Source organism: Cavia porcellus, unplaced genomic scaffold (assembly GCF_034190915.1).
Source record: "Cavia porcellus strain 051 isolate PalLab524CR breed Dunkin Hartley unplaced genomic scaffold, mCavPor4.1 scaffold_38, whole genome shotgun sequence".
NCBI lineage: Eukaryota > Metazoa > Chordata > Mammalia > Rodentia > Caviidae > Cavia > Cavia porcellus.
This window is the reverse complement of record NW_026947521.1, coordinates 5,453,130-5,475,746: the sequence shown is the minus strand read 5'-3', so window position 1 is coordinate 5,475,746 and position 22,617 is coordinate 5,453,130. Positions and strand designations below refer to the sequence as shown.

Below are 22,617 nucleotides of genomic sequence, written 5' to 3'. Positions count from 1 at the left end.
TTCTCCTTTAAAGCATATTCCCTGGATTATTTCCTTCCACATTTCAGTTTTCTAACAGAAAATTAATATTTTAAATAAGTTACCCGCTCTTGAGTATAATTCCAGATTTTTTCCCTTAGCGCTACCTTGATGAAGCAGACAGAGATAAGGAGCGTTACATGAAGGAACTGGAGCAGTACCAGAAGACCGAGGCCTACAAGGTCTTCAGTAGAAAAACCCAGGACCGGCAGAAAGGCAAATCTCATCGGCAAGGTATCAGAACCTAAGCCAAATACATCTGTGTTTGTCTTGACAATGGTGACAGCTATAAAAGATGTGTCTCTCTCATTGCTGTATTATCTTAAATTCACTTGTAAACATAGTGTTGGAATTTTATTAAAATCAAGTTGCCTTCATTTGGAAATTTCAATGAGTTTCTATATCCGAGATGAGCAGTTTGGTTCATGCACTAAATCACTGTTAGTTGCCTACCCCTCTTTTCATAATTCATAGGTATTTTTCTCCCCTAAACATGTCTATTAAACTATGTAACTGGCTTGCTCTAATACTGCTAAGCCTTCCATGTGCCACTTCTCTTGGCCTCCAGTGCTCCTCTTCAGTCATGCGTGCATGCATTCAAAAAGTATTTATTGAACACCTTTTATTAAATACCAGGCCCTCTTTTGGGTATTCAAGACACAACAGTGAACAAAATAGAAAAAGTCCTTGTCTTTAGAGTTTTCTATTCTCTGATAAATTGTTCATCACACCCTTACAAGTTTTGCTTCCAACTCCCCTTCTTCAGGAAACACTGCTAGAGGAGTACAACCACAGCTAGTCTGTCATTCCTTAGCCAATGCATCTTCTCCATTCTTGGGCATCTAGCCTGCCAAACCATAGTGTTGTGCAAACAGCCCTTGGTGTGTGTTTCCTGCCTACCTCCCACCCTGTTCTCCTCAAAGGTGAGAACTGTCTGCTTTTCTCATGTGCCAAATGGTATACTCCATAGGTATGGGTTTCATTTAATTTTTGTCAGCTGACCAATTAATAAAGCCATGGGAGAAAAATGCTACAGTTTGTGAGAGCCTGCATGTACCAACAGGATTTGTAGTTTGCCACAGTCATATACTTGGGTTTTGCTATTGTTTTCTCCTTCAACTTAATATTTTCTTGGTCTTTCCTGTTTTTAGATGCAGCCCGACAGGCAACCCATGATCATGAGGTAATTAGCCTTCTGTCTACCTGTCACATATATTGCTGTTTGAAATGCTGCAAATTTTGTTTGGATTGCTGCTGATGTTGTTGTTGTTTGTGGCAGATTGTTTCCAGTCCCATAATACAGACTAAAAGAGTTGCTTCAGCTCAGGGGTAGACATTTAGATCCAAGTCTCTTAGAACTACAGCTTCTAACCCCAGTCTGTTCATGTGATCTAAGAATGTTATTGGTTTTCAGTGGTGATAGTGGCTGGAATTTAGAGTGAAGTATAGAAGTTAAAGCCAGCTAAAAACTGCAACTTGACCATAGCTTATCATCATCACATAGCATAGTCTTACTCTACAGAGATATTACTTTGGAAGTTCTCCATTTGGTTAAAATGAACCACTTGACTGCAGAACATAACTGAGTAGTTCCTATCCCTCACTTTCGGTTCAACTCCCTTGACAGGATTTAGACCTGTGATCCTGTGTGTATGGGAGATTTGGGCCTGTGTGTGTTGTCTATGCAATTTGTGTTGCTGTGCCATGTGTATAGATGGGTGTAAGAAAATAAAATCTGGGCTGGGGATTAAGCACCTTCCTGGCAAACGCAAGATCCTGAGTTCACTCCCTAGAACCAAAAAAAAAAGAAAGAAAATCTTCAGTAATTCCATGCTTTAAAATGCTCAGTAATTCCTCATTGCTTTCCAAATCACATTCAAACTCAGCTGTCAAATCTTTTGTAAATAAGTCTCAGCTTCTTATTCCGAATACCTTAGCTCGAAATACTTACAAACCTTTGCTACAGTATCTCTCTCCTCAGGGATACCATCCTGCTCTGCCTCAGGCCTGTGCTCTTAGGCCTTGTGTGAGACTCTTTTCCCTCTCTCACAGAATTCTTCATGCTGCTCCTCCCCCATCCTCACAGTTCAGGCTCTCAAAATCCTAGTCATCTTTCTTTTTTTATTGGTACCGGGGATTGAACTCATGACCACATTCTTGCAAGGCAGGTGCTTATGCTGCTGATCTACATCCCCAATCATGATCTTCAGTCATCTTTCAAACCCTATTTCAGTTGTTTTTTCTCCTTTAAAATTTTCTTGTTTCCTCCAGCTTTCTTTAACCTTCAGGGCTGTTTTAATCTTATCCACTTAGCTGAGCTGATTTTGCAGTTATCTAAGAACCTCTGTTATTCACACTCTTGGAATATGAGCTCTTTGAGGACAAACTAATTCTAATTTCTTTGTTTATCCAACCCATCACCTAACATGGCAGTCTTGCATGGAGGAGATACAAAAACCCACAGTTAACTTGAAATAATAGTGAGAATTTGAAAAAAGAATTTCTCAGGTGCACCCTTACAAGTAAGTTTTTTTACTAAATCACAGAAATCTGTTTTTCAAATTAACAATTTATTTATTTTGAGAGTATAGTCCTCATACATAATTTGGTGGTGGTAACTTCCAAAATATAAAAATAAGATTCAGATTCACAAGTTACAAAGTGAGAAGCATAGTAAACATTAGCATTTTGTTCATATAAATCCTGGTTAAATATAGTATAGTTATATATAACATATATATGTGCTTTAATTAGAATGAAGTGTTATGAATATTTTGCTTGAAAACTTTGTATGTATACTTTGTATTTAAATGACAGTAGAATAATGTTGTAAGCTTTGCATTTTACCAGAGGCTTGTACAGTTCATTCTTATTTTCCTCTTTGTCTATGTACCTAACCACCAATATCATGAGATTTCTGTATTAGTTTTGTCCTCTCCATTTTTATATCTTTGTCCTTAATAGTTACAGAAGAAAATTTAGAAAATAGGCTAAGACATTAGAGCTCACATTTTCTAATCAATTTCTGACTCATTTCATCAGTATGAATTTTCTTGGTCAGGCTATGTATAGCATTTTTGTGTTCAGTGATGTTGATAATTACAGTCAGAAAAAATGACATTAATAAATTTAATCAATTATAGATGCTCTTACTTGAAAAGTAAACCTTTTCATCAAAGATACTAGTTTCTGTGATTTTTTTTTCATTTCAAGACTAAAAACTAGGTGACCAAAGAGAAGACAGTGGGGGAAATTGTGGGTAGGTGGAAGAGTAAGCGGTAGTTTCCCAAATGTGTTCATGGTGGCTCTGTGTATCTGTCCGCCAGTATGCCCGTATCACGATAAGGGTCTCTTAGGTTGGTAACTAATTAATGTCTCTTACTTTTTTAGTTTTTATTTTTCATTAGTATTCCTGAACTAGATAATTTCAGAACAATTGTAGTATTAAACAACTGGTTTGAAAGTTTTTAATTGTTGTTTTAAACACTGTTTAAAACTATCTTTAGCCTGGTGTAGTGGCATGTGTATAATCTGAGTACTCTGGGAGGCTGAGACAGAAGGGCAGCTTAGCAAGATTCAGTCTCAAACAGTTTATGTACTGTTTTTTATAACTATAACTTTTTAGTATAATAGTTTAGAAAACCAGAAAAGCATTATAACTGAAAAACAACCACAGAAGGTTCCATGAAGGAATGAGGAAAAGGATTAACTTAAAGATGACCCACCATTTTGTTCTTTGTTGTTGGGCTATGGGGGCCTGTAGAGGCAGGTGTTGGACATTTATGAATAAGTTAACAAAAGAGCAGGTATCTTGCAAAATTCCTAAAATGTAGATTCTACATACGCATGCTTCCCTTATCTTATGAAGAGTAAAATGAGAATGTAATAGAATGATCTGTGCTCCTCTTAAAATCCTAAGATCTCAGAGATCCTCTCTGCCAGCCAGTTTATTTTGGCTGTGAGGGAAGTAACTTGCCTAAGACAGGAAAGAGTATACCCAGAATCACTTATGGAACCAAGTTAGAGGCAGAAGTGTGGCAGAAACCCAGGCCTCTGTACCACAGTCTACCACTCTTGGCAGCACAATGCAGCGCTATATGGGATAAACTATACAGTGTTGAAAAGTGAAAGTGGGCCTCGTTGCCTGAGATGTCAGCAAAATGTGTTGTTAGTTAAGAAATTACTTGGTTTGCGGTTTGGGGGTGTAGCTCAGTGGTAGGGCACTTGCCTAGCATGTGCAAGGCCCTGGATTCTATTCCTAGCACCATGGCAAGAGAGAGACAAGGAGAGAGACAGAGATTGCTTTGTGAATAGTAAGGAAATATAGTGTATTTCTAATGGAACTTGGCTCCCTGAGACATTATTATCTAGGTAGGTACTGGAGAGAGCATCTAAGAGCTTAAGAAATGGTGACCTGAAAGCCGTTCTGCACGGCAGTGAGCACTTCAGCATGGTACACAATATTAAGAGCATTCCCCAGAGTAAAGGACACTTGAAAAAAGTATATCACACACTCTGAAATTCTGGCCCTAAGCCTAGATCACAGCAAATAGATTCAGTTCAAAAAGACCTCTGTTCCTTTACCCTTCTCTCAGTATATAGAATGAAAACCCAGGGAAGAGTGTTCTTGTCGCTCTCAATTCAAAAGCCAGGCCAGCTTGTGTGTTACTCTCAACAAAGTGTCTACACCTCAGTGTGAGGAAAAGGATAGAAACAATAATTTTGTTTCTCCTTTAATTTATGAGAAATGACAAAATGACACTCAGCCTGAACAAATTAGACCCTTTCAGTGAGGAGGTAATCAAGTCCTTATGATTTTAATCCCTTGAGCAATCCTTGGAGCAGCTTAAGTGTATCTGCGCCCCCAGGAGGATCCTCTCCATGCCGAGTAATGTGCTCAGTAATGGAAGAGTACTGATGGTTTTTATTACCACTCTTCCGTTAAGTAGAATTTCTCTGTTGCTTTCAGAGGCCAAACAGTTTCATCTAATTGTTTTAATGTTTCTTATTTTGCACTCTTAAGAATCTGCACCAAAAGGCAGTGTGTTAGTGTGCCTGTGTGGGGCTATCCTCTGCCCTTAACAAAATGGGCAGCTCAGGCAAAGAGGAAAACAGAATTACCAGACTGAATCAAGACGTTGGAGCAGGCTCATTTGTACCATGGTAATAGAAGGCAAACACCACCATCGCTACAATCCCAGCGTGCACGCTTATGCACACATACACACACACTTATCCCTCAGATACAAAAATGGATAGCATATATGGATCTCATATATGCCTGTGTGATGGAGAAGGAGATTAGACAAGGTAAGATGATTAAAATCCTAAGACTTGGTTGTAATGTGTACTTATTCTTGAATCTAGCGTGCATTGTACGTGTTGTGGTTGAGTATCATGAGTTTCCTGTTTTCCTACAAAAACCCAATAACAGAATTAAAGCATATGGTGAACTAGCAGAGTTGAAATGTGTTTAACATCCCTTCTGGAACCAGTCTTTCTTGCCCACATTAGTTCTCATTGAAATCCGCTAGGAACTGGCACAAAGTAGAGCTCTGCATGTTGAAACTTAGGGCTTTCAATGATAATTTGGTTGTTTATTTTTAAGTTTTTCTGGGAAATTTTGTTTTCTTTCAGTAGGAAAGAAAAAAAGAGCAAAAGCTAAGTGCTCTGAAATGGTCCCTTGAGTGTTTCAGATTTCCATCTTCAGGGTCTGTCTTGCCTGCTGCTGCTGGCAGTCCATTGCCGCACCTCATCACCCTTGGTAGGCAGAACAGGTCTGACACAAGAGCATGGCCATGCCAGTGCTTTCCTAGGCTGCAGACTGCTGGGCTCTGCTGAGCACCAGGGCATTCTTGCTTTCAAAAGCAGAGTAGTGGTAACAAATAGAAAAGGTAACAGCCCATCTCTAATTTAAGCATGTTTTTATAAGAAGGAATTCTAGGTATTTTGTGTACTGTTTTCACGTTATAAAGGTTTCAGAATTTTCAGAGTTCACTAGCAATTTCTTCCATACTCATTTCCTACTGTTCTCTTTACCATCTCACATTATGCAAGATTTTGAACACCACACCAAGACACTTATATTCATTATATTTTCAACTTAAATTTCATTGTAGAAGTGGCAGCCAAAGCATCTTGAAATACTGATTTTATTCTTAAGGATCATTGTTGAATCTATTTTGCAGTGGTTTTGTGAGTGATTTTATTTTATTTTATTTTATTGCTTATGAGTGAGTTAATTTCAGGCTTTATTATTCCTTTCCTAGCTCACATAATTCTTAGAGCCTGTTATTTCTTAGAGCCTGGTTATTTCTGACATACTGGTTTTGTTTGTTCTTCCTAAGGAAAGTCTACAAAAGCCCCAAAGATAGACTGTTTCTTCTATATAGACTATTCTATTCTGATAAATAGAAGTGGCGGTAGAATACCAATATTATTGCTCATGGCTGGCAGAGCTCTGCTTACAATTCTTACTGTCCCCTCTGCAAATTATCTCAGAGAGTATTTTACCTCTATGACCAAGTTTTTGATTCTTGCCCCAGCCCCTTTTACAAATGTATACTGTTGAGTATTTAAAGCATAGAACTAATAAATGGTGTCCAGATTCTCTACTAGAGGAATGCAGTTTTTTTTTTAACGTTGCTCATTGTACAGCAATTGTACCTCTGAGAAAACTGACTACTTAACTGCTTGAACTCTGTGAAGCTCTAATTCCAGTGAAAACGGGAGGACAGTCCCCTCACAAATTCACACTGACTCCTGCTCACCCTATTTCTTTTCTTCTTCTTCTTCTTCGTCGTCGTCGTCGTCGTCTTCTTCTTCTTCCTCTTCTTCTTCTTCTTCTTCTTCTTCTTCTTCTTCTTCTTCTTCTTCTTCTTTTTTTAGACAGAATCTTGTTGTCTAGTTTTAGGCTTGCCTCAAACTCACGGCAGTCCTCCTGCCTCAGCCTCACAAGTGCTGCTCACCCTATTGCTTTAAAGAAGATATGATCATTGTGCTTCAGACATTACTATTTAATTCAGCTTTTAAGAATTAACTTCCATTCTTGATTGACAGAAAGAAACAGAAGTCAAGGAGCGATCTGTGTTTGACATTCCTATATTTACAGAGGAGTTCCTGAACCACAGCAAAGGTAACTTCTGCACTACAGTATTTTTGTGTCTTTGGGCCTCTGACAGGGGATTTAGTTCTCCAGAGGAGTTCAGTGCTCAAAAGCAGTGTAGTGATAGCCCTTCTGCTTCCATTTCACTAGCTACTCAAAGACCAGTGAAGGAAAGACAGGCCAGTGTTGTAAGGCTCCTTGGTCTCTAGATCAAGAAAAACAAATGTAAATCACAAGTGTAGTTGCTTCCAAACTGGTAGCTGGAGCTCTGTGTACCAGTAAAAGCTTACATGGGAGCCCAACACAATGTGTGGTGGCAGAACTGCTCCCCTTGCAGTGCAGATGAGTACCATGTAGCTGGGCCTGGCCAGCCTCTTAGGGTCCACCCTGCTATCTCCTTGGGCTTCAAACTGCACAACTTTAAAAAGCAAAATCTAACAAACTTCAGGAATTGCCACTGTTTGCTACAGTCTTATGTGCAGCACATACAGCTTTAAGAATTAAAATCACTCCGGGGGGCTGGCATTTCATTGCTAAAATTGTGATCTAGAGTGCAGTAATGAGAGTTAGGAGATGAGGCAGGGTAGCTAATGAGAGCCACTAAGTTGAACTTCTTGTGAGAGGCATGGAACCCCTCCAGGACTCTTCATGATCCCTGTGTTCTGGACGGGTTCCCAGCACGCGAGGCTGAGCTGCGCCAGCTCCGGAAGTCCAACATGGAGTTCGAGGAAAGGAATGCAGCACTGCAGAAACATGTGGAGAGCATGCGCACAGCTGTGGAGAAACTGGAGGTGGACGTGATCCAGGAGCGCAGCCGCAACACAGTCCTGCAGCAGCACCTGGAGACCCTGCGGCAGGTGCTGACCAGCAGTTTTGCCAGCATGCCCCTGCCTGGTAACGTCATCCCTCCCTAGGACTTACAGTGGCAGGGTGGGCTGTGGCTGTTTTTGTGGGTGATGGTATGTGGAGCCTAAAATATCCCTAAAAAGAAAAGCAGTAAGATAAAATGTTTCCTCAAGATTTTCTGTAGTATTGTATATCACAAACATATACTAATCTGAAAAAAAAAAAAAGATTTTCTATGGATCATGTATTAGACTGTGAGTACTAGCTGGGCGTGATGGCACATACCTATAATCCTAGCACTGAAGCAGAAAGATTGTTAGGAGCCAGCCTTGGCTACATAGTGAAACTATCTCAAGAAAAGAGGAAGGGAAAAATAAATAAAAGGAGGGGTGTGACTGGAGATGTAGCTCAGTAGAAGAATATTTGCCCAATTCATGCAAGGCCCTGCTTTCAATCTGTACCACACAACAAAAAAAAGTCAGTGTTGGCTAAAATAATCCAAAATTTCAGGCCTTCTGGTCATATAAATTTTTGTCTACCTCTTATTTTAATATAATCTGTTTAGCTTTCTGTTAAGCTTTATTTGATTTTTAGAACAATAGAAATAAATCCTGAGAAGAGAGTTATCTTTTAATGTATTTCATCTCCTTTTATCTGTGTTGCTTTCATGAGAAGGAAGTAAAAATAAACACTGGTGTTCCTTATATACTCCCATTTGAGGACAGCAGGAGGCTGGCAGTCTGTAACCTTTTGTTACATACAGCTACTCATATGCTGCATTATGTAGCCCATTTGTTTATTTAGAATATGTAGATTAGCTTCCTCACTTTGAGGTCTAGAAGTCTTATAAATTTAAAATCTGCTTGTGGATCAGACCACATTAGAATCACAATTTCTTTTGCTGTAAATTCTCTTAAATGTTTTACAGTTGAGTTGAATGGAAGGAGTTGCCTAATTTGTTGTTCTTTCACTTCAGGAAGTGGTGAGACACCAACAGTGGATACCATTGATTCGTATATGAACAGATTGCACAGTATTATTTTAGCGAACCCCCAAGACAATGAAAACATCATAGCTACAGTGCGGGAAGTTGTGAGCAGGCTTGATCGCTAGGGAATGGTAAGTACTCATTGCTGGAATGCTTCTGTGGCAGCGTACTGTCAGTACGCTGAAACCCTGACAGTCCTGCTGAAACCCTGAAATTGCATTGAAGGAATGAGCTGGAGGTTCGATTTAGAGTCCTATTACCTGGTTGCTAAAAGTCTAAATACTATTAGAAACAGAATCAAGTCAGTTTTTTCTCATATGTACTTTAGAATGATTTGATGGAAAGAGTATGGTTTCAGTAGGTATTAGTTTCCCAAAGAATTTTGAAGACTGGCTAAAGAATTAAAAGGAAATCTCTCCCAAAACAGCTCTCAGAACAAAATACCACTTAATAGTTAATCTTCCTTTTCTCTGGAAAATATTAATGATTTATAAGTGGTAACTGAGACATTTTATATGTATACATATATATATACACACATATGTATATATGCATGCCTACATAAGCATTCACATTCATCACTTGATAGAAGAGTGACTATAACATGTTAAATGTTGTGGACTACTATATAGTGAAATAGTTCATACCTTTAATAAAAAATAAATGAAATAAGAAAAAGAAAATAAGCTATCACAAATTACTTTTTAAATGAGTCAGGAAGCACATTTCCAGAAAGGATCTGCCTGTGTACACTATTTGGTACTAATGGTCAATGATCAGTTAACATTGCTTAAGTATTAGTACACTCAGATTCCTAGAGATAGGGTGGAATTTTAGTAAATCATTCCCCAAACTGGTGGCCCTGTGGTCTCTGAATTAAATTGTCCCATACCACAAACCTGTAAATAGTGTGGAATTCTGAGTTGGACCAAACAGTCATCTGCCATACATTTAAATGAGAATCAACAGCCAGAAACTCCTTCAAAGCCTCATAGATTTGAATCTTTGCACTGCAGATCTAGGAGTACCCTCATACAGTTAATTTTTGTTATAGATTGGCTTGGACTGTGAGCAACATGTATAAAAATAAATAAAACTCATAATTCTTTATCTAAATGAGGCAACATCTGCTAGCAGAGACAAAGGCAGAAGTCTTTATCTTTCTTGGTCATGCCCTTGGATGGTCACTGTACAACACAATTCATTACTCTGAAGCTTGGTCCTTGCTCGAACAGGGAAAGGATTACTGTCCTTCTAGTGCTTACCAGATGGAGCAGACTCTACTACTAGGAGTTGGCTGGACTCCCTGTAGAATAAGAAGTGGCTTTACTGCTGCTGCTTAGGAATGGAACAGCTTGTAAATCTAGGCCTGGGATTTTCAGGAGCTCATCATCCTCATTTTCATGGGATGTTTCCAATTAGCACTCTCTTAGGCTTGAAAAGAGAGAGCCAGGAGAAGCAGCAAGATGATGGTGAAGGAAAACAGTAATTGATAATGTAGTGTCTCCTGCCTAGGTGTAAGGTAGTGAGTGCAACAAGAAAGCTAGAAGTAGTTTCCACTTTAAGCATGATGCCAGTACGCCCTCCTGAAGCTCTGTTCACCTTAATGTAAGTTGCAGTGTCTGCTCTTGGAGGGCTCTTTGAAGAACCTTGTATGTTGCCATTCTCCTTGCTTTTAACCTACAAATATTTTGTCCTTGAAAAAATACCTGCAAGTAAACTGTTATATCACTACAGCTTTTTACAATCTAGCCATGCAAACATAACTATGAATAGTTGGTTCCCCACGTCACCTCCCAGACTGTCAAATGGAACAATTATGAAGCCTGTGATTAATACAAGCTTGGCCTCATTATACAAATATGTACAGACAGCTAGGCCCGATGTCCCCAGCACTCACATTGCAATTAATTACTCTGACATGAGCTTGGCAAAGGGTTCATTCCACTGTCAGGAGCCAGTGAGTAAAGGGAAGCTAATGGTCTACAAGTTTTAGGGGTGCATAATAAAGCAGGAAGGGGCCTTTAGAAATCCAGTGTTTTATACATGAAGAAATTGAATTCCAAAGAGATGAGATGCCCTGCCTGAAAATACCTGAGAGGATGAGTACAGATGCCTAACCCTCCATTCAGTGGGTTTCCAAGACATGGCTGTAAGGAGGCACAGCTGGCAGAGGTCAAAAGCAATGAAAAAATCTTGCACCAGACCATTAAGATAAATGGGGAAAAGTCCAATCTAGTAATTATAATATTACAAAATTTTAGTCAGTCCATTTAAGCATTATTTTTATAGATAAATAATGGAAAAATTACCCCATCTGTCATCATCTTGTGGCACAAGTGAAACTGGGAGGAGACCAGGGGGTTAATTTAAAGTTAAGGGGTGACCACATAACATAACCATTAAAATGCATGTGCTTCCCAGTTTCACTTGAACCAATTGATAAATACTTTACTGTTTCAAAACTGAAAAAAAGTCTTGTGTGGTTGCCTTTTTATCACTATGAGAAAACACATTGGTCATATGTGTACAACATGTTCCGACATGTGCAGGTACTCTGGAGTTTATGCTTAAAGAGAACTAGTGTTGATCGGGACACTACTTCCCCCTTCAGATTTGTCCCTGATGTTTACTCCTATATGCTCATAGCCCTAACACCTTCCCATTAGCACCTACATTTGTGGTGTCTCCCTCCCAAATATACAGGTCTCACAGCTCCCACATGTCCCGTGTTTTTACTTGTGCGGAAAGAGAAGCCATCCGTGGAAATTGGAACTGTGTGGGGATCCAGAAGAACCACAGACCCTTGTGCTTGTGAAGAATTCTCAGTGAGTGCAGCGCTTCACCCCAGAAAGCCAGATCAGGTAGCTCAGGGGGCACGTGTGTGAGACCTCCCTACAGATCATCCTCGGCAAGCTTTGAAAGTGTACAGCCACTCTTCCTAGTGTTCGAGTCTTCTGTCATCCCCATCTCTGTTAAAGCAGATCTGTATATATTCTGCTGACTGGGTGACTGAAACCACCACAGCAGAGACTTCCTAGTTGTCACAGTTCCAATTGGACCTTTTTATCACTGGAGCTCATTTTCTCACCTAGCTGTCACTTTTTTTTAAATGCCTTTGGGTGATTTTTGCTTCCCTTTTTCCCCACCAAGTTGTACATCTCTATCTTCTGACCCCTGGGCTCAGTTGCTCAGCAGGGCTCTGAAGGAGCATTTCTTTCATTGGATGGCCCCAGTCTTCTCCCATCATTGCCCGCAGTGACTGCAAAGAGAGGAGCTTCTTGTTGACAGTGCCCTGTGGAGGAAGCCCTGTGTTCCCCACCACACACAGTGCTCAGTGGGTGCCAGCCCTCACAGGCAGCTTTGTGATTGCTGCCCTGAAGGGGAAGGTGCCTTTATCCTCCCCGAGCTGCCTGCTGTTTTCTGGGCAGTGCTCCTGCACAGACATGGTGTCCCCACCCCAGTAAGGCTATTCTGTCCTCATCTTTGGCCGTATCTTGTGGAGCATTTTGCTGAGGAAAAGGTCATTGGTAAACAGAGAGCAGGGGAAAAAGTAGTTTTTATTTGGTATTTATTATTTTAAGCCCAGAGTTTATCGTAAGCGAAACCCAAGGTAATCCCTATCTCGATGAGGTGTGAGAGTCATGGACTTAGGTGTAAGCAGTGTTGGAAATAGTCTCTTGAGCTGGCAGAAAGGGCACAGAAGAATTTGATGTCCTTTGTCTTCCTTCTATATCCATTAACTGCTGAATATGTACAAAAGGAGGCGTCTTTCCTTCCCTCTCCCTAGTAAGGAATTTTTTCTTTTTAACAGCAAAAGTGAAGAGGGTTCAGATTATCTCCTCAGGGTCTTTTTTTTCTTTTCTCTTTACGCTCTAGAGCACAAGGCTGAAGGTGGCAGCTGAGATCTTTGGAACCAAAGCAGAGCATGCTGGGCCTGTGGGCTTGGCACCTCACCATTGAAGGCAGGTGATGGCAGTGTGGCCCTTTATAGTGTACCCCAAAGCCTAGATGCAAGCTAGAAATCCCATTCTATAGCTGCACCATTTCCTCTTAACACTGTGATCTTCTTGCCTGTGTTTGTCAGCCCCAAGGAAATTAAGAGCAACAACAAGAAGTCTTGCTTTGTGATGTCTTGTGTGAATACACATACAGTTTCTGTGTACTGAAGCCCACCTGCCACCACTTGACAGCTTATAGAATAAGACCCCTTCCTTCATTCTCTGTTGCTGTAAAGCCAGCAGTTCTCCTGCCTCTCTCTATTTTCCCATGTCCTTTCTCTCATCTTACTGTTTTTGCCCCTTAGATTCCTTGTCTATTGAGTCCAAGTTAGAGCTCATTGTCTGTGGCAGAAGGACGTCAAAGCTGGCTCTGGAAGTTGGTCTGCCTTCTGCTAGATGCTATCTGCCCTGTCTTCTTTCCTCTCTATATTTCTGTTTCTGCTTTGTGTTCAGTTTCTTGCAACGTCAGCAGCACTGATTTTGTAGCCAGGAAGGCTACTCTAGCTGGACACCTCACAGTGACTGGACGCATGCATGTGCAGGGGGACACAGCGCTCGGGAGCACCCTACAACATGGAACCGCATGCACTGAAGCAGCTGCATACCTGCTTCATGGTGTTGTGGGATTGTGAGGTCGTGGGGAGAGACCTGTGCTACCTCCTCTTTGTGCTGTAATGGGCTGACACAACATCCCGTTGCTGTGTCCCAGGAGACTGGTAGACACTCCGCACTGACGTGTTCTCTTAAGAAATAAGCTGTTGCCTATTCAGTGTTAAAGGCTCCCTTCTTTCTTTTTATTAAAACACGAGCAGCTGAGGAAAGGGAGACGAGGTGTTCTGTTTCTGACAGATTATAGAAAAAATACTGTGTACATGTGTTTGGAACTGTTGAAATGCCAAGTTTTCTGTACAAGTGTTTTTGTAATTAAACTTTTAGATTTTCTTTGTTTTTAAGGAAGTTGATATGCTTGCTTGACATTTGTCTCATTAAAACTTTTTTATGTTGAATCCACCTGATCCAGTTTTACTTGCATTGTAGTAAAAATATCCTACTGCTGCTTTTTCTTCATAAAGGCTGTGTCAACTCCACATTAATCACCAAGTTGTTAGGCTTTCAAAACAGTAGCACATTCCTTTACTAATTGCTTATTCAAAATGTGTCTTCACCTGTTTGAAAATTCAGCTCTTCAATGTATGTTACAATAATACAGTGAGTCCTAATTTATTTTAATGTGGCAGTAGTATTCTGAGGCAGCTTGGAGGATGTATTTAAAGTCAGTGACTCTGAAGTCCCCTTGATAGATCTTTTGACAGAAATAAGTTGTGCTTAAATGCTTGCTTTTAAAAAATAACTGCTACTTATTCAGTCAAAATATGTTTAAAGGAAATGCTTTTAAGATCCTTAGGGTAAGGTGGCCTGGCTTCCAGTGCCTGCTGCTCTCCAGGTAGCCAGTTTTGTGACATTGCTTTGTTTCAACTCTAGCTTCCTGGATAGAAGATAGAAGGACAGAATTAGGGGACAGAAACCATCGTGAGATACCAGTGTATCAGTTAGGATGGAGTCTGACTACATCTAACAGAAATCCAGATCAGCAACAGCTTCAGTAAGAAGCAGATTGGCCTCCTAGAAACGCATGCCAGCCTGAGACCAGCATGGAGACTGTGGTCTGCACCACAGCAGTTTCTTTATCAAGGTCACTTCATGATCCGATATAGCCACTTGGCCAACAGCCATCCCTTTGAAGTTCTTGGCAATGTGAAGGAAAGAAGGCAAGGACAAATCAGGCAAGCAAACCTGGATTTCCAAGTCTTCCTGGAAATCATGCTCAACATTTTCACTTAATTTGGCCAGAATCCAGTCACATCCAAGAAATGTCATATCCTTGTGTCCGGCCCCAATAATGTACAAGCTTTAGTAGAGAAAAAGAAATGAACATAGAGTAGGCACTGAAGTTAATGTCACAATTCATGTATGACTGTGCCAAGCCCGGTCCAGCTGTAGTAGTGAATGTAGTGTCTTATCTTTCCTTTGTCACTTGGCATTTTTCCATTCCCCAAACTAGAAAACAAACTAGTTTCAGTCTGAATTGGCATTTCCTGATCTCACTTTACTGCCTTCCCTATCCTTCAACAGCTGGCGGCCAGGTTTGTGTAGCAAAAGTCAACATAAACAGGTGGTAATACTTCCCCTATTTGTTTGTGCCCTTTCTCTTAACTGCTTAGCATCTGCTGGATTAAAACAACATCAGGATAATCTCCCCCTGATGGTGGGGATATTGAAGTACTTTTTGACAGAAAAACTCATAGGTACTTCCTGCCTTCTGAAAGAATTTCCTGTCTTGCAACTGAGAACTCCAAATCAAGGGGGTTTTTTTTATTATTATTTACCTTTGACACAGCCTGTACTCAGATACTATATCCTTTACAGATCCGTAAACATAAACTAGTTACTGTACCAAGTCAAAGAAAGATAAGGATTAGAAGGAAGGTCAGGTGCACACTCACAAAAGGTAAAATAGAGAAGGAATCTGCAAAGCATAAGACTGGCACTGGGAAATTAAGACAGATAATGCAGATTTTCCAGGTAAAAGGGATTTTGTAAATCACCCACAGTGCTGGGTCAATTGGGGAAAAAAAGAACTAGGCACAGTGTATTTCCAACACTTCACCCAACACCTAAGAGCCAGTGTGCTTTATAAACATTGGCTCATCTTCATTTCAGCTCTCCGTTAAGAGACTGTAAGGGTGTTTATAAAATGTGATTTCAGATAATTCCAATAGGAAAGATAAGCTAATAGGGATACATAAAAAGTTCTAACATAACACATGTAGTACAAATAGATAGCTTGCATGACAAAATTTAATAAAGGTAACTTTTTTAAAAAAACAAGGTCTTGTTAAGTCCTTAAATTGCTTAAATTTGAAATACTCCTGCCTCACTTCCCAGAGGCTGGGATTACAAATGTGCCCCACTAGGCCTGACTAGAGGTCAAAGTACAAAAGGAAGTAAATTTGAGTCTTGAGAGATTAATAACTAATAAGGACTTTAACTGGAAGGTAAATGAAATTTATTTTATTTATTTATTTTGCAGTACTGGGAATTGAACCCAGGCTGCATCATTGGGCTATATCCCCTCCCAGTGCTTTGTAGTTCATTTTGCTTTTTTTGTTTTCACAGTACTGAGCGTTAAACTTGGACCCTTCACACTGAGTTCCATTACTTTTTTATTTTGAGACAGGGTCTGGCTAAATTGCCCACCCTGTGCTTGAACTTGAAATCCTCCTGCCTCAGCCTTCCAGAGGGCTAGGATTACAGGCATGTGCCACCATCATGCCTGTCTTCCCTATAGAGTTTTTATGTGGGGTAATTCATGTAAAACAAAGTAGTGCCTGTCGCAAAGTAAAAGATAAATATATAGACATAATTTATGGAAGACTCAGGAGATAAAAGCAAGTAAACCGGGGCTGGGGATTTAGCTCAGCGGCATAAGCGCCTGCCTTGCAAGCAGGCAGTCGTGAGTTCGATCCCTGGTACCGATAAAAACGAAAAAGACAAAAAAAAAAAAAAGCAAGTAAACCATTCTGTTCTGCTTTTTATATAAACTATGTCATTTAATTCCTGTCCCAACTTTATAGAGGAGGACTGCTATACTTTTACAAGCGGACAAAGAAGGATGAGATGTGGTTACACACTGAACAGGTAAAGAAAGAACTGATACCCAGAGGATCCTGGCTCAGTGTCTCACTGTACCCACAGTTTCAATGCTTAACAGGATACCACCACCCCCAGAGCCCAAACCAGCAGCACACAGTTCCATAGTGTTTTTGGATGTGTTTTCTGGGCCCAGGTCCTTGTGAAGTTTATGTCTTACTGAGGAAAGTGAAACTGTGAACTAAGGTAAAGGAAAAGCCTTTCTGAAAATGTCTCTCTGGGCCTTTGAACTGAGCTACATCCTCATCCCTTTTTATTTTTCTGCATTGAAACAAGATCTCACCAAGTTGCTGAGTTCCTCAGACTGGGCTCACATTTGCCATCCTGCTGCCTCAGCATCCCAGAGTGCTGGGATTACCATGAAAAGTATCTTTTGAAGAAAGATAAGATTGACTTTACACAGCCTGTCATAGGACAGGCTGAGGGAATGAATAGCAGGAAAGGGCTCTGGAATTCTGAGGAATAGGAGAAAGGCTGGAACACAGAACATAAGATACAGTGGCACTCACGAGAGTGATAAAGAGCTGAAATTGTTTTGCAAGTGGATGTGGAGAGAGTTCCACACAGTGAATCACAAGGTCAGATTTGGATTTTTAAGGACCTCACCATTGTATAGAGAATCATGGAAGGCAAGAGAAGAACTGGGAGGCCACATAGCACATTGGCATGGGACCCAGTGAGCAGTGACAGCACCTTGGCCTGGAGGTGGCAAGGAGCAGGTAGGCTTAGGGTAGATCTTGGAAGTGTGATGAAGAAAAGCTGTACAAGATTGGTTGAGAATGGAAGAAAAAAATCAAGGATTCCATAGCCATGGAATGATGATGCATACCTGTAATCCCAGCTACTCTAGGGGCTGAAGCAGGAAGATTACAAATTCAAGCCCAGTATGAATCTCACAAGACCCTGCCTCAAAATCCCAAAGAACTGGGCAACATAGCTCAGTGGGAGAGCACTTGCCTAAGCTCTAGCTTCAGTTCCCAGGACAGGAATAGGGGTGAGGAGGAAACACGCAGTGGCTCTAGTATTTTTGGCTTGAGCAGGTGGGTGGCAGAAAGTATGATTATCTGAGGTGGCATAGACTTTGGAATGAAATACATGGAGGAAAAATGAAGAATTCTGTTTCGGACTGGTTGAAGTTAAGATTCCACCAACGTCAAAGCACTGAGCTAAAACCTCTCTGCTATCAGTTTCATAATTCCTTTCAGCTCTTAAAATTCTGTGGTTCCACACACTACCTACTCCAGGTCAGTATTTGCTAGGATTCCTTCCCTTCTCTGCACACGCGTGCACACACACAAACACCCTGCTACTTGGGCTGCTCACTGAACTATGAAATTAAGGAATGGTCTCCATTTTAATTCTTCAAGCTCCTTAGGAAAAGAAATTTTAAAACCACATCTGCATTTGTTTAGGATTGGCAAAAAGCAACTGAGTGCTGTAGAATATAAATATCATACCATAACCTGATGGTTAGAAAATCCTGGGGAGTAATGGAAAGTGTCTGCTTGGAGGAGACAGGCTGAAAATATATTTGGCATCTTCTAAAGAAGGGAAATATGAGACAACATCATGACACAGCCAGGAGGTTTATCGGCTCAGCAAATGTGTGGTGGTGGGAGCTGCTTTCACCCTCTGTCAGGCAGCCCAATCTGGGCTGGGGAACATCCAGTGATAACCTCTCTCGGGGCTGGTGAATTTTTTAAGTGAATTTATGTTACATTTATCAAAAGAAGTTATTTTTAAGGACAGACTAATGTGGTCATCATAGATTTTACTAGATTTTACTTCATAGATTCCTCAAGAGGAGGAATATTTTAGATCCGTTCATTCAAATAACTCTAAGTACTTACTGTGTGTTTGGGATATGGAGTTGAGGAAGGCCCTCTCCTGGGGGAACCTCCTGACATAACAAAATAGACACAAATGCTCACTCTAGTAGGGTCTGATAATTGAGCAAACAGCTATGAGCAAGACACTGCAGAAAATACAAAGAAGGATTCAGGGGAGGTCAAAAGAGCTTTAGCAGGGTGAGATTTTGAACTGGGCCCTAGAAGAAGAGTAGTTCTTTAAGAGAAACTAGAAACAGGTCTGGAGATCTGAGTGCATTTTTGGTGTGCTCTCAGGTAATTCAGTGTGAGTGGAAAACAGATCGTATCCAGGGGAATGGATAAAAAAATGAAGCAAATGAAGTGTTTTGAAAATGGGCCCTAAAGGGGCTTTGAACACCATGCTAAGGGGATTTGGCTTTGATTTTGCAACAGAGGGAAGGCACGAAGGCTGCTTTTGCAAGGCAGTGACCCAAGATAAAGAAAAACTAGATCAAGGTTCTTATTCCTTTTCCTGCCACAAACCCTCTGACAATCTAGTGGATCCTTCTGAGGATAATATTTTTAACGTCACAAAATAAAATACAAGTAAATATACAAAGGAAATCTACTATATTGAAATATAGTTACCAAAAATCTGAAAAATGTGATATGGTCATAGTTGTACTTCTTAAAGCATTAAACAACATGATCTAGCCACAGCTTTAATAATAAACATATTTTGAAGTAGTAATGATCATAAGTGATATCTCAACGTTTGCTATAATCTTGTATGAAAATATCTATGATTTTACTGGTGGCAAATTTTAAAGTCCTATTGGGATTGGTTGGCAAAATTTATAATCAAAGAAAATACAACTTTTCAGCTAGAGGGCTGTGAAATCAGGATGTGATTTTCCCCCATCTGTGCTTGTGGCCCTTAGGGTCAGAACTAAGGAACTCAAGGCTGCGTGGAGGTACTGTTAGGAGGCTGGTGATGAACAGGCCAGATGAGAGACAGAAGAACCCATGGAGTGGAGGGAGCAATGGGTCTGTCTTGGTTTCTTCCACCCTTTGTAGAAGAACTTGTGGTAGTAGAAAGGCTGGCCTGGCAGTTTCAACCAGAGAGGAAGGCAGCTCACATCCTCTAAGAAGCTCTCCTTGTACTGTCTGCTTTCATTTCTTTGTTTTTGGATACCAGAAATGGAAGTCATGATGTTATGCTTACCAGGCAGGTGCTGCACCACTGAGTTACATCTCTAGCCTTGTTTCCATTTCTTTGTTCAACTGTTTCCTGCCTTCTGTGGAAGGCACTAGGAATCCAGTGGGACAGAAATGTTCTTACTCACATGGGCCTTACTATCTAGTGGGCAAACGTGACAAAACCAACACAAGTAGGTATCACATTGCTGCACAGGATTCAGTGCAGGGAAGAGCAGGAGTGCAAGAGCTCCTGGCAAGGGCCCATGAGCCATTGTGGATGACAGGGTCTGGGAAGGCCCCTCTGAGAAAGCGACGCTTGGGTACAGTCAGGGAGCATGAAGCCAGCTTCTCCTGGTGCTTAAGAAGAATTAGAGAATCAAGAGCGCCATGAGGAAAAGTAGGGAGAGGAAAAGAGGTGAGTCCGCACAGCCTGTGTAGACCATCCTGAGGGCTTGGGATATTCTTCAAATACAGGGGGAACTCATGGAACATCAGAGAGACTTGTAATATAGCCCAATTGGTGGTTATAAAAAATTCCTCTAGGGCTGGAGCTGTAGCTCAGTGGTAGATCACTTGCCTAGTAAGGGCACGGCTCTGGATTCAATCTCCAGCAATACAAAAAAAAAATTTTATTAAGTCGTGGCTACTGTGCAAAGAGTGGAGATAGAGGGCCGGCATTGAAATCAGAAGGTAAGTGGTGACTGTCGCTGTGGCTTCGTTCCTGTGGAATAAGGGGAGGGGACGATTAAGTTGTTCAGTGGTGGGATGAACAAGATGAAGAACAGCCTGGAGGAGGAGCAGGAGGCCAGGAGCCTGCCACTGGTGGATGAGTGCACACCGCTTCCCAGGCTGCAGAGCCCAGAGAGGGTCATACTGGGGTAAATGGGTATTCAGTCAGAGGCCCTGTGACTGCCTCATCTGAGAGGCATGCCTGTTAGGTACTAAGTGAGCATTTCTATTGACATACTAGGGCTTTACAGATAGGTCTGGGGCTGGGATGACATTTATTGCAGTGTTCCAGACAAGCTTCTTTTGTTAGTGCTTTCCTGGTATCACTCTGCCAGCAAAGTCAGACCCCACCTCTCTCTACCACCCCAAACAAGATTTCCCTGTTTTACCCTTTGCCCTGCTGCCACGCCTGACTGTCACACCCTTGACACTAGAACCCCCATCTGGACCTGGGTACGCTTTCTGTTGGCTTAAATCAGGGAGCATCTCTATGGTGAGTTGTTCAGAGCACTTCCTTGGAGGTTACCCTGGGAGGTTCTGCAGGGATGGGGGCTTTATGTACATAAAGAAGACATTAGACATTCCTTCCAGTGAGGAATATGTTTATCTTGGCGGGTTTTATAGCAAATGTGATTGGGATGTTTACTGATTGTCTCTTACAAATGAATAAAAAACAGGACAGACCCAAGCCCACCACATAAGTAAGCAGGCTAACCACACAGAGGAAGAAGTGTTGTTGACAGTAGACTGTGAACTGGGACCATGCAAAGAAGGACTTCATCTGAAGACCTGACCCATGGCTAAACAGGGCCAGGATTAATCATGTCTCGACCTCAAGCATGAGCCATAGGGTCTTTGCTAAAGATCATGCCTGTTAAGGCAGTAAAGTCTTTCTGAAGGATGTGCCGTAATGAGCTGCAGGCTTTTAATGAGAAACAACTGCTATTGTTAAAGTGATAACCTTCAGCATCTAATCTGAAAATGAAGTGGGTCTGCTTGCTCTGCAAAACGAAGGCCCAACTGAGCCTGCCTTTTGCAAGAGACTCTCATTTTCAGATGCTTTGTTGCAGGCAAACACTAAATCTTCTGGGAACAGTTTTGCTTTTGTAATTAGGTAAGGATTTTACAAGGGAGGAGCAAGCAGCTGACTCAAGGCTGTAGGGCCAGTAGCTTCCAAAGGCAGAAAAGTACAAACAGCAATGAGGTGAAACTAAGGTGCTTGGTGGAGTTTCCCAAAGGCCTCTGAAAGAAAACAGCTTCCTAAGGCCAGAAGTCTCAGCCTCCACCTCTCATAATGGCTGCCTCTGGCAAGGATAACCGTCCAGAATTATCCCCAGCATCAAAGAAAAAGTTTCTTCTCTCTTTGGTCCTTGTCTTCCAGCTCCTGGAGGGCCCCCATCCAGGGACCGTGTGAAGCTGTGTCAGCTCTGACTTTGATGCTGGTGGGAAAGACTTGGCTGCAGTACTGACCTCCTCCATTTGCAGGCTCAAAAGCAGGAGACACCTGACTCCCAACAGGATGCTGCCCTGCATCCTGAACCATGCCACCAATTCCTGCCTGCTTGCTACTTCTGGCTTCCTCTCATAATCCTGAGAGACAGAGGGCTGCTGGGGCAGGAAGAAACTGAGCATGGTCTCCAGGCAGAAAATGCTCTGGATGCCAGAGCCTCAATCTAGCTGCCTTTCAGGGAGGGGAAGGCTGACCTCTGGACTCCTCTAAATGTTCCTGTCTCAAGCCCATGCAGCATGAAACAAGCCAGTTCATTGTGTCCTTGGGTATAAATATTGATTTTGGGTGATGTTAACATTCTGTTCATAAAAGAATGTAGCATACTTCTCCCACACCATATTAGTCTGATGTGTAGTTTGGCCCAGAGAAGCACAGATTGCTGGCTTCTGCAGGGAAATGTGGACGTTTAAATGCATGCAACTCTTGGAAGTCTAAGGAGAGGTCTCAGAATAGCAGCCAGGGCCCTTGGCTGTCTCCAGCCCTGCCCTCCTTCCTCCAGTTCTGCTGCTCCTCCATCTCCGTCATCTGCTTGTCACTTCAGTATTTCTAATCACTTGTTATTTTGGAAAATGCTTTCTTGGAATATATAGTTACCTGAGGACCTAAAAATGTGAGGCATTTGCCTTCAGGGGGGTGGCAAAAGGCCAGCATTTCCAGCTTTTTTCCCTGGAGAAAGGATCTGGGAGGTCTCCTACTGCTTT

General features: G+C 41.5%; 1 protein-coding gene across 4 annotated transcripts in view; it reads left to right on the top strand.

Annotated features, from left to right (window-relative positions):
* Hmg20a (high mobility group 20A) overlaps positions 1-13,965 on the top strand; it is a 65,204-nt gene extending 51,239 nt beyond the window's left edge. For 3 of the 4 annotated variants that reach the window (XM_063243517.1, XM_005000807.3, XM_023562287.2), the window contains exons 5-10: positions 120-252; positions 1,170-1,201; positions 7,078-7,153; positions 7,802-8,017; positions 8,946-9,088; positions 11,664-13,965. In XM_063243517.1, the coding sequence (XP_063099587.1) occupies positions 120-252; positions 1,170-1,201; positions 7,078-7,153; positions 7,802-8,017; positions 8,946-9,082 (594 nt within the window). In that variant the 3' untranslated portion in view covers positions 9,083-9,088; positions 11,664-13,965. The remainder of the gene's footprint in view (positions 1-119; positions 253-1,169; positions 1,202-7,077; positions 7,154-7,801; positions 8,018-8,945; positions 9,089-11,663) is intronic. The other variant, XR_010045643.1, reaches the window with a different exon arrangement.
* Positions 13,966-22,617: the final 8,652 nt, after the last annotated feature.